This window comes from Convolutriloba macropyga, chromosome 6 (genome assembly GCF_964194025.1).
Source record: "Convolutriloba macropyga chromosome 6, txConMacr16.3, whole genome shotgun sequence".
Taxonomy (NCBI): Eukaryota; Metazoa; Xenacoelomorpha; order Acoela; family Convolutidae; genus Convolutriloba; species Convolutriloba macropyga.
In genome coordinates, this window is record NC_134473.1 from 52,809,408 (window position 1) to 52,822,266 (window position 12,859).

The following is a 12,859-nucleotide window of genomic DNA, read 5'->3' on the forward strand; positions in this document are numbered from 1 at the left end:
ATGAAAAGGGCTGACATGGTTAAATTTCTCAACCTTACTACCTTTTATTACTATATCGACCATTTTTCGCGCTGATATTAAAGAGTACAATGATGGCAAAAATTCAAACAAACAGCACATATGTGAATATCTTCCCAGAAATCAAAATGGAGGACAAAAACAAAATCGGGGTTTTATTTGGAGAAAAACTGAAAAGATCTTTTCAACAATTTTTGCATTAACAATTGGCAATTTCTCATTGACATAAACCGAAATTAAGTGTACTGGTAAAAATATTACCTTTTCATTTCTCAGCAACCGTTGGGATAATTTCGCGTTCTGAAGGATCAAAAATCTTTTAGATCTTCCTTTTCTTTTCCGTAAAAACTTAGCATTTCATTAATTTAACATGTCAAAAGGGCCAACAAGAAATGAAAAAGAACTAACTCTCAATAAAAATGACTTCCTTCTTTAGCTAGATAAAGCATCATCGAAATCTTTTACATTCGCCACGAAATCATTTTATCCTCTCATTCTCACGTGATATCTCTCAATAAAGAGTAAATAATTCTTTATTTTTTTTTATATTATATTTAAATTGTTTAAATTTGATTCTTACTTCCATCTAGGACAAAAACAACCCGATTATCAGAAAACTATTGAACCCCTAGTTTCTAACTCAAGTACTCGAAAACTTCCTTTTTTGAACTTCATCATCATAAACTTTTATATATGGCAAATACCGTAGGAAGTAAAATACTATAATTATACTGATGCAGCAGGAACTAACATTCATTCGTATACGCGATCAATCAACACCAAGAAACGTTCCAACCCGATAATTATTATCATAAGAGATCAGCTTATTTCTAGCAGTGACCAATACAGTTCGAAGTAATGATCTACGGATGATGCCATCACCAAAACACAGGAGATTAGCTCAAACTCAATTCACTAAAACTCTCCGTTTCGGTCATTGTAAACTTCTTTTCATTTCTTGAACAAAGGTACACCTTCGATTAAAATTTATAGCTTAAATAAAAAGGGTCATTTTCCGAAGTTATGAGCTTTCAAAGGAAATGAGCTGCGAATCTTCTACTGCTTAAAATTCGGACATCTAAAGTAGCTAAAATTAGACGACACGCACTATAAACAAAGCGAATTGTACACTGAATCTAATGCGAATCTTAGAAAAAATATGTAAAAATCGGACATCCAAAGTCGCTAAAATTGGATAACACGCACTAAAATTAGTGTACGGTTATATTTGGAGAATAAATGATGAAAATATCTTTTGAACAATTTTCACGCCAACAATTGGCAATTTTTAATTGACATAAAATGCAATTCAGAGAGTACCGAAAAAACATCACTTTCATTTCTCAGCAATCAATGAAATAATTTCGCGTTCTGCTTAAGGATGAAAAAACTTCATTTTAATCTTCAATTTTCCCCAAAAAACTGACAATTTCATGAACCTAAGATGTCATAATAGCAGGCAAAGAATAAAAACTAACTCTCAATCATAATGTCTGTCTGTGTTCTTTAGCAAAATGAAGCGTCCTCGAAAACTATTGAACACCTAGTTTCTATCTTCAGTACTCAAAAACTACCTTTTTTGAGCTTCCTGATCATAAACTTGTATATATGGCAACTACCGTAAGAAGTAAAATAATGTATTCATGTAACTATACTGATACTGATAAAGCAGGAACTAACATTCATTCGTATACGCAGTCAATCAACACCAAGAAACGTTCCAACCCGATAAAGTTCATCATAAGAGATCAACTTATGTTCAGCGGGGACCAATACAGCTCGAAGTAATGATCTACGGATGATGCCATCACCAAAACACAGATTAGCTCAAACTCAATTCACTAAAACTCTCCCTTTCGGTCATTGAAAACTTCTTTTCATTTCTTGAACAAAGGAACACCTTCGATTAAAATTTATAGCTTAGATAAAAAGGGTCATTTTCCGAAGTTATGAGCTTTCACAGGAAATGAGCTGCGAATCTTCTACTGCTTAAAATTCGGACATCTAAAGTAGCTAAAATTAGACGACACGCACTATAAACAAAGCGAATTGTACACTGAAACTAATGCGAATCTTAGAAAAATATGTAAAAATCGGACATCCGAAGTCGCTAAAATTGGATAACACGCACTAAAATTAGTGTACGGTTATATTTGGAGAATAAATGATGAAAATATCTTTTGAACAATTTTCACGCCAACAATTGGCAATTTTTAATTGACATAAAACGCAATTCAGAGAGTACCGAAAAAACATCACTTTCATTTCTCAGCAATCAAGGAAATAATTTCGCGTTCTGCTTAAGGATGAAAAAACTTCATTTTAATCTTCAATTTTCCCCAAAAAACTGACAATTTCATGAACCTAAGATGTCATAATAGCCGGCAAAGAATGAAAAAAAACTAACTCTCAATCAAAATGTCTGTCTGTGTTCTTTAGCAAAATGAAGCGTCCTCGAAAACTATTGAACACCTAGTTTCTATCTTCAGTACTCAAAAACTACCTTTTTTGAGCTTCCCGATCATAAACTTTTATTTATGGCAAATACCGAAAGAAATAAAATACAGTAATTAAACTGATAAAAGAGGAACTAACGTTCATTCGTATACGTAATCAATCAACAAAAACAAACGTTCCAACCCGATAAGGATCATCATAAGAGATCAGCTTATGTTTAGTAGGGACCAACACAGCTCACAGTAATGATCTACGGATGATGCCATCACCAAAACAAAGGGAATTACCTCAAATTTAATTCACTAAAACTCTTTTGGTCATAAGAAACTTCTCATCTGAAAAAATAACACCTTCGCTAATAATTTATAGCTTAAGTAAAAATGGGTCATTTTCCGAAGTTATGAGCTTTCACAATAAAAGAACTGCGAATCTTTTCACAAGAAAGAACTGCGAAAAGAACTGCGACTGTTTAAAATTCGGACATCTGAAGTAGCTAAAATTGGACAACAAGAATCAGTGTACAATCATTAATCAGTGTACCAATTTAGCAAAAATTCAAACAAACAGCAAGCATGTGAACATCTCAGAAATAAAAAAAAAGAAATAAATCAGGGATTTATTTGGAGAATAATTGACGAAAAGATCATTTGAACAATTTTCATACCAGCATGTGGCAATGTTTGACATAAACCGCAGTTCAGAGTGCCCTGGTAAAAAAACTACTTTTTCATTTCTCATCAACCATTGGAATAATTTCGCGTTCTGCTGAAGCATCAAAAATCTTCATTTTAACCTTCGTTTTTTTCCGTAAAAACTTACCATTTCATTATTCTAAGATGTCATAAGGGTCGACAAGGAATGAAAAAAAGAACAAACTAAATCAAACTTAATTCTTTAGCGAAATAAGAGCGTCTTCGAAACCTTGCGTTTGCTACGAGCTCATTTCGTCCTCTCATTTTCACGTGATATATCACTCAATAAAGAGAAGATAATACTTTATGTTTCGTATTTTATAGTTCTTAAATAGTTAGATTAAATTTGTTTCTTACTTCTATCCAGGAAAAAAATAACCAGATGATTAGAAAACTATTAAACACCTAGTTTCTACCTCAAGTACTCGAAAACTTCCTTTGAGCTTCCTGATCATAAACTTGTATATATGGCAACTACCGTAAGAAGTAAAATAATGTATTCATGTAACTATACTGATACTGATAAAGCAGGAACTAACATTCATTCGTATACGCAGTCAATCAACACCAAGAAACGTTCCAACCCGATAAAGTTCATCATAAGAGATCAACTTATGTTCAGCGGGGACCAATACAGCTCGAAGTAATGATCTACTGATGATGCCATCACCAAAACACAGGAGATTACCTCAAATTTAATTCACTAAAACTCTCTCTTTCGGTCATTGAAAACTTCGTTTCATTTCTTAAAAAAAGTAATACCTCCGCTAACAATTTATAGCTCAAGTAAAATTGGGTCATTTTCTCAAGCTATGAGGTTTCACTGGAAATGAGCTGCGAATCTGAGACTGATTCTTAAAATTCGTATTCTGATTCTTTTAATTCTTAGACTGCTTACAAATCCGACATCTAAAGTAGCTAAAATTGGACGACACGCGCTAGAAACAAAAGCGAATTGTACACTCGTATTTTTGTATATTATAGTTCTTAATTATTTAGTATTAATTTGAAACTATTGAATCCTAGTTTCTACCTCAAGTACTCGAAAACTAACTTTTTTTAAGCTTCCTGATCATAATTGGAAGTATCCTGCATAAATGGTTAATTTGTATACAGGAAGTGGGCAAATTTTATTCAACAACAAACTGTGCTCGAGCCCACAAAAAAATTAATTTTATGATAGAATGTTTACAAAAATTTATTTTCAAGTAAAAAAGATAACTTAAAAAACCCATTTGGAATATGAACTGTTTTTAATTGAACTAAAGCTGAGAGAAATCACAATTTTGATGATTATATAGATCCCACTATCTTCAACTTTACAATCAGAAAAATTTTTCAACGTAAAGTTGTTTTTTCTGTGGTGAAACACGTCTCATTTATCTTCGCAAAGAACTGAAAACCCTATTAAAGGAACGATTTAGTTTTTAAACAGCTGTTCAGTGATATCAATTAGCCGGGAAATATCTCACTTGTCTTTGCAAAAAAGAAAACCCTGTTTAAGGAACGATCTGGTTTTTGAACAGCTCTTCAGTGCTATCATTTTTGTTATCTCTCCGCAAATTTTATCACTCAGCCAAAATTAACTTAACAAAGAAGTCGGGCTTGCATAAAGTTCCTAGCACCTAAATAAATTTGTTGGGTTGCACCAATAAGTGGATCAATGAGCATTCAACTGCAAATACACCGGAACCAAAAAGTAAAGTGGTGAAACACTTTTTTTCATCAGCTTTTGCATAGAAGTTTAACATCACAAAACTGATTGACAAAAACATGTTTCCATTACCTGCCAGCTGCATCGCGACGACAAGTTCTCCACGCGGACTCGGTATTTAGTTCTGGTGGGAGGTCCATATCTGAAGAAAAATATGAGATCAACTTTCTACAAACTTTTTTCTGTTAATGCACCAAAATAAAAATTGGTAGGAACTCACTTATCCAGCCATACAGGGGTTCGTCGCCTTTCACGTCGGTAGTCATCCCTGCGGTCATCATATTCATACCGGTCACTGCCATGTGGGGTTCCGCGTGCTCGCTCAACCCGTACTCTCACACCAAGAAGTTTTCGTCCGTGAAGGTCACGCACAGCGCCGTCCACATCCCGGTAGTCCACGAAATCCTATGAACAGCATTAAAAAATTTTGTGTTCACAGCAATAAAAATCAGACCTTGCTATTATAGACCAATATTATTTGCAACCTACCACAAAGGCAAAAGTTCCTTTCATGCTGATTTTGTCGATTCGACCATAGCGCTTGAAAAAATCTTCTACATCTCGCTCTCGACAGTCACTTGGGATATCACCGAGATAGATTTGAGCCGGCATTTCGTTCTGAAAACGGAAGAACCTAAATGTCAGTGGTTGTAGCGTAGAACTTCGTACTCCCAGTTTGCGTTCAGGCTCTTTCCGAGGTTTTCAGGGTCCGCCTTTATGGTATTTGTATCTTTACGGTAATGGGAGTATGTGGGTCTCTCCGATTATAGACCCCCCCCCAGTGTACAGATAACCTATAACCCCCCCCCCCCCCCAGTCATGCTAAATATTAAGGGGGGTGAACGCACTACACGCTTCCCTTAGGTTTTACAGGACTTTTAACGAACTGTTTTTGTTCCTCTTAGGTGAGCCAATCAATGTTGTAGCTTTTCTTCGAACCAGTTGACTTGACGTCATTACCGTTGGAGCCCGCATTCGATTGTGAGTTCCAACAAGCTTGTTCCCATTATTTACACCATAGTAAATGCTATTATTCCCTTGAAACCCCTTAAGCATGAGCTTGGGATATCCAATTTAGAAATCTGGTGAATGATGAAAAACGCGAGAGCCATACACCCACACTTGGTCTCGTATGGTAATATTTCGTTTAATGCCAATTCTCAACAAAAGTAGGAAACGGCAATTTACTGCCAATACTTCCGAAGAGAACATGTAACATGAAAACTTCATCTCTGAGGAAACTGTTCAATAACATCAATAGATGACTAAAACTAATGTGTCAACAAATCAAAATATAAATTAAATGTTTGCGAACTTTGCCTTCATCGTCAGCTTGAAGTTATCAACATCATATCCAGCAGTAAAATTTATAACATAACCAACTAACATCGGGCGAATTGCTCTCAAACGACCGGCGAGCGGTTGGCTTCGTCAGTAGTTAGCTACGGTTTAGTGAGGCTAGCTTTAGATTAATTGAAGGGGCGTAAGGTGAGCTCAGCCGGGATGCAAAGTGGATTGGGGGACTGATGTGGGGGCGGTGGGTGGGGTGTGGGATCAATTTCTAAGAACCGCCCTTCACACCATAAGTAAAAGTCTCCAAAGCAGTTTCTTTTATTCGCATACTTGAAGATTAGTGCGCAGAATGGCTCTAAGAAAACTTGATGCAAACAGGGCGCTACCTCTTTATCTTGATTCTGAAGACGAAAATCAAACGCGTCAGACAAAAAATCAGCCAAGCGAAAAATTGCACAAGAGACAAACAGGATTAATATATTTGCTACAAATTGCTTTTGAAGGCAATTAAGAACGATTTCCTAAAAAGTGCCTGTAGAGTCATTTATGATGAAAACATTTTTTCTATAACGCATTGTTAATGAGGATCAGAGCCACATAACAGCAGCTGAAATGCGGCATCAACAAAGAGAGAGAGAGAGAGAGAGAGAGAGATAAAACGTGAACGAGAAAGAAGGAAAGAAACCCTAACCAACAGAGAGAGAAAAGAGATAGGAATATTTTCGAAGATAGGATTCGACTCTGCAACCTCCAGTTTTCTACCCTTGTTAGTAAATAAATCATACAGCAACTGAAGGCAAAATTAAGAAAATTTTTTCAATTTCGCAGTAAAAAAATTTCCAAATCATTTTGAAACTATAAAACAGCCTAATATCAAACCTTGGGGGAGGTCCCAAGGACCCTGGTACCGGAAAAATATGAAAAAAAGTTCAAGTGTTAAAAAACAGAATAAACAATTTTAAAAAAGTGCTTAAATTCGTGATATTAGAAACTTGAAAAACCTTCCATTACATCTATAAACTATGCAGTAACAGATTATCCAAGCCTAGAGCAAGTTGTGGCTCTTGAAGCTAGAGAAAACTAAAAAATGACAGAAAAATAAACTTGAAAAATTGGAAGTTTTAAAAAAATATATTGCTAAAACTTCTGTTATTAAAAAGTTGAAAATTAATCCATGGCCAACAAAAAATTTTCAGTAATTTATTATCAAACCCTTACGGAGGCTTGCTGACACTTGAGGCTCAAAAATCCGGAATAAGGACTGTAATTGTCAAAAACTTGAAAAAATGGCAGAAATTGTCCAAAAAGTACAATTACTGATGTTTCAGAGTTAAAAAGTTTTGTCGGCCGCTAAGGATCGTTAAACTCATATAAGGAAAATTTTTTTTCAAAATTTGTCAAAAATTGTGGAAGAAATCGTGATGTTAAGATCTTGGAAGACATTCCATTACAACAAGAAATTATACATTAACCTATTTGCAAACCCTTGAGAAGGTTCCATGGCTCTTGAGGCCAAAAAAACGACATTAACCTTCAAAGAAACTTGAAAAAATTAAGTTTTATTAAAAATTTTGTGAAATTAAAATGTTGAATAACTATTCTATGGCCAATATCAAACCCTTAGGATGTTTTCTGGCCTCTACGTCAGGAAAGACTTGAAAAAGGAAAAAAAATGTCTTAAAATTTGAGAATAAACTGCACGATTTGTCAAAAAAAGTGCTAAAACATGCGATGTTAAACAGAAGAAACCATTCCATTAACACTAGAAACTAAGCAGTAACCTATTATTAAAACATAGAGGAGGTTCCTTGACACTCAGGGCTTATAAAAATCAAAAGATGTCAAAAAATTGTCAAAAAGCCAGAAAAAAGGCAGGGTGGTGCAAGAGTGGGTTGGGGACGTGGGCAATAATGGGAGGAGTTAACAGTGGAGCAGTCTTCTCAACTTCTAGGAACCACAATTTTAAAAAATTAATTGCATTTAATGGGCTAGTCAAAAAAGGAGAATTCAACTAAATTAAATGGCAAAACATAAAAATCAATTATTGCAACTAATGATCAATTAAATTTGAAGTTCTATCAATTATTTTTTTTCGCAGACTTGGAAACAACTTTGCCTTGATTTACCCCCGAAAATGTACGCAAATGCTTATGCCATCTGAATTTTTCTGAATTCTTCAATGTCTGATCAACGACGAAATTTTTTTAAACCTAAAACTGTCGAATTACATACGATATCTGACAGAAGTGTGTTCTTGAGAACCTTTTCTCGTATCGGGTTTTCTTAATAGCGGGTTTGTGACCTAACAAAAAGATACTTCTTTTCCGCCAATTATTGGCCAATTAATTGTTTCGTTCCAATCAATTATTGCAATTAAAATAGAGCAATCAACCAATTATTGCAATCAATTAATTGCCAATTATTGCATTTACAATTAATTTTTCCAAATCTCCAAAGAACCGCCCTTCACAACTTAAATATAAGTCTCCAAAGCAGTTTGAATTGAAACAGAGCTGAAAAGTTCTAAAGGTACTTAATGCTCACTGGGCGCTACCTGTTTATCCCACTTTGAGGATCAAAAGTCAAAAATGTCAGACTAAAAATTGGTCAAGCAAAAAAATCACAGAAGACAGACCAAAAGGACAATTATAATTGCTACAAATTCGTTTGAGAGCAGTTAGTAAGTTACAGTTATTTGCCAAAATTTTTCTCGGAATCAACTAATATTTAATCAAATTCTGAAACCGTTTACATTTTGGCTGTTTCAAGTGTTTGGTTTAAATACTCTGTATCGTATTTTTTGTCTCCAAAAAATTGGCCCATCTTCCATCCATTTTGAAATGTTCACAATTGGCCTGAGCCAAAAAATTTTCAGTAAAAACAAAAATTTGGAAATATTTTAGTGTCAGCTTCCGACTGTTGGGTTTTATTTGGTTGATGCGAACAACCTCTGTTGCTAAAACTTTATCCCCAATTTGAAATGAATCAAGAATTCCTAAACATAAAAAATAAAAATAAAGGGCCGTGTACACCATCCGGCAAGGATAGATGTACGTCGGAAATTCGGGGACGATGAGTAGCACTTAGCCGGATGCTTCTCTCCAAGCTGTTCCGCTCCAGACATATAAAGACGGCCCAGTCACAAAAATAACTAACAAGCGGAGAGGAAAGCACATATTTGTATATAGCACACATAGGGAATTGGTATGGAAGGATTAAAATATAAGTGGAACATCAAAGTATAAGCGAAGGAATAAAAATAAGCACACAAACACTCAGTGCAGCCTTCCCTCCTCCACGACGGTGCTAATCGAACTCTCACTGAGAACACGAGGCTTGAGGGCGCGACATCCCCTGAAGCAGAGAACACAGCCCCTCAGAAGTGCGCAGCTGATTTCTGGTCGGATGTGGCTCATAGTGTTGGCGTACGGCTCTCAGCGTTTTTCGCTAATCTTGGTTGCGAAATGTTTTATAACGCGCGATGCTGATGGCCCGGCGCTGCCCGATCAAGCAAAAACCACTGCGTTGAAGCTGCTGTGTTCGGTTTTGCGGATTCGCTCTTCGTACGTATTTCGCTTGATGCTCTCATGATATTTCTATGCATCTTTTATGGTCTGAGGGCAGCTCTTCGCATGAGGGTCAAAAGTCTTTACATCGAAGAAAGTGCGATTAAAGTGGGAGCCCCACAGATCGTTTGCTTTGATGTCCAGTCTAGCGTCATCATCAGTAGTGGTGCAATTACTCGAAAAAATTTCTCCATCTAGCAATTGAAGTTTTGGCTCTATCTGAACATTGTGGCAAAGGTCATCAATCAGTTTTGCAAACAAGTCTCTGATTTTGTGTAGCAAAGTGCTATTCCATCACGGAACTCAGTCTACGTGAGGTTAAAACCATGTTTTGATAACGGAAGCGCGTTAAGCCATCTGCATGCTCCTTTCTTCGAGGCCAGCTGGATGGTATACTTCATATCTGGTAGATTGTTTTCGATTCTGGATTTTTTCGACATGAATTCACGTTACTCAAGGTTTTTTTGAAGATCTTGTGGGCGTGCGATGTAAAGCCCACCCATTCTGAGAGGGAGAGAAATAAAGTTCTCTTCCCTCTTCATTATTTCCTTTCCAACAATATTCGGTATGACTCGGTCAAGCTGCTTTCCCACCTTGTCCAAAACACCGCCCATGGAAGGTGTAGTACGTGAGAGGAAGCTCAACTTCTGTTTCCCCATAGTCAAATATGCATAGGCATTCTTGGGAAAGGTGAGAGCAAATTGACCATGTCTGTTCAAACTTTTTGTGTATTTAATTTCTGCATTTTTCAGGAAATTTTAACTGGCCTCGGAGCTTCCGATAACGGATCTCAGGACTCGAGCGCCCTGTGTGAATATCACATTTGTGCCTGCAAACACAGTTGACGCTTGGCGATCGCCTCTTGGCTGAATTATCAACTGACACTTCGGAGGATTGACAAAGTATCCGTACTTGGGACCCAGCTGAATGAGTTTGTCGAAGAGTGCTCCGATATTTTTCAACTTACCGACGACGCTACTATTATCAGCATACCATTTTGTGTCAAGGGGTCATTGTGAAGTCTTGTTATTAGGGGTAGGATTGCGATTCCATACATTGCGATTGCAAGGGGATCGCCTTGTGTCGTGCCTTCCTGAGACAAAATGGTCAACTTACCGATGTAGAGATGATATGGATGGCTATAGGAATTCTGTTATGCAACATGCAAAGATGGGCATAAGGTTTTCACGTGCTCTAATGCTGTTTGTCTATTGAGAACGTTAAATGCGTTTTTGGCATCAATTAATTGAATTGCTTCGTTCTCGGGATCATCGAAAATGTGGCGAAGCGAATGTATGGCATGTTTTGTGCCTCATTTTTGGCCCAAGCAAAGCTGCATGTTTCCACCGAGGGATGTTAGATCTTGCCTGATGTAGTCGACGATTATGCGTCCGGTGATGCGACGCATTACTTCAACAATACCAATAGGTCTCACACCTGGACATTAATCCAGAGCCCTTAGTTGAGAACCATTGTAGGCAATCAAATCATCCAGTGATATTGTGGACGTGGCCAGCCTCATTGAAAAGTTGGCATCAAGCTTGCACAGGTTCGTGGAGTTTTGTCCGAAATCAGAGAGGAGTCTACGCCAGTCATCGGCATCGAGACTTGAAGGCCCATGAGTCTTCATTGCATGCTTTCGGACAAGCCTGGCACTGATTTTGTCGAAAACAGCGGGTTGGTAGTTAAGCGTGAGTGGCCGTTAACTCTGATTGCAGTGGGGCTCCAAGGGTTGCCGTTCAGGATGTTCGTCGCGTAAAATCTCGAAGACCGGTCTATCGTCTATGAGACCGGTAAGTGCGAGCACGTCGCCTTTATGCTCATCCGGTAGAAGGCGAATAGCATAACTGATCTGACCACAAGACATGAAATCGTTGAATGTCTTGAGGTCAGAGTGCTGCTTTTTGTTCCATGAATTCATTCTCGCTCTGATTGCCTTCACTTCACAGAACAGTTCAGAGAAGTTGCAGCTGTGCCATGCACGCAGTATACGTTTGGTGGTCTTATTGTTCGATTCATCATCCGTGTTCTTTGTTCGACTGAGGGTTAGGTGCGGAAGTATCATACAAAGATTCAGAGATATATCGGATCTAACCGTGTTTACGGCAATCGGGGAGAGGACGCTGTGAAGGGCATCGGTGAACTATTCCATGTCTTGTTCTTACTGAGCGCTAAGAACAAGGGCCTCCATGTGACGACCTCGCGGTAGATTTTGCGCACTGTTACCTTGCGATGAGGCTGGAAGTTGTCCCAAAAATTATCCGATGTTGCGGCGACGGAACTTTCGGGGCGTGCGATCTTGCAAGATCTTTGAATGCAGTGTCGGGAACTGTCAAAGCATTGTGTGGTGCCTGTATTGTGATTGCTGTTTCGGTGGCTGCGGTGGCCTCAGCACCGCAGGCTTTTCTATGGCTCGGCAGGCAATTCCTCAGGCTCTTCTTCGGCAGGAAATTTCTCAGGCTCGGCAGGCAATTCCCTGACTCGGCAGGCGAAACCTCAGGCTCGGCAGGCAATTCTTCAATTTATATTGCCTGCCAAGCCTCTAAATTCTATGGGTTAATAACTTTTCTGTTGATACATTGAAATCCTAAATGTAACGTATCCACTAGCTTGACCGACATGGGTGACTTTGCATCTATAGCAATCTATTTGGTAAAGCAGGTAAAGTTCCAGACTTATATGAAACGATAATTTAAAAATCGCAGGGGTTGTTCTCAATTTCTGAGCAATGAAAATTTTATGAACTTCAAAATAGTTTTCCAACTTTCTAGCAAAGATTTGTATTAGATTCACCTTTACAAAACAAAATTGATCTCAGTTAAAACTCAGTCACTGCCTTGTTTTCTCATTGAAATTGGCATTGTTTGCTTTGTTGTTTTCGTTAATTTACGATTGCTTGTCTTAGGCTAGTTTTGACCCTTGATTGTGATTGTTGTGAATTTTCCCCAAACTTCTGCATCTGTGACATTCGCAATACAGCTGCCACATGCATCCATTTTCCATTTGTAACTATTTATTAACAAATTTACAAATTAGTATGCTATTTCTAGGTCCTCACGACACCATAAAAAATTATTTTATTGTCGATTCGGTTTGCTAGTCTGCCATTTTTGAAAAAG

General features: G+C 37.4%; 2 protein-coding genes across 4 annotated transcripts in view; one reads left to right on the forward strand and one right to left on the reverse strand.

Annotated features, from left to right (window-relative positions):
• The window catches only part of LOC142341755 (protein XRP2-like), a 525,423-nt gene that overhangs the window by 51,405 nt on the left and 461,159 nt on the right, over positions 1 to 12,859 (forward strand). The window lies entirely within an intron of this gene.
• LOC142341757 (serine/arginine-rich splicing factor 4-like) overlaps positions 1 to 12,859 on the reverse strand; it is a 340,718-nt gene that overhangs the window by 7,183 nt on the left and 320,676 nt on the right. The window contains exons 2-4 of the mRNA XM_075392950.1: positions 5,371 to 5,500; positions 5,102 to 5,286; positions 4,954 to 5,023 (exon numbers count right to left, since the gene is read on the reverse strand). Of these exons, the coding sequence (XP_075249065.1) occupies positions 4,954 to 5,023; positions 5,102 to 5,286; positions 5,371 to 5,493 (378 nt within the window). The 5' untranslated portion in view covers positions 5,494 to 5,500. The remainder of the gene's footprint in view (positions 1 to 4,953; positions 5,024 to 5,101; positions 5,287 to 5,370; positions 5,501 to 12,859) is intronic.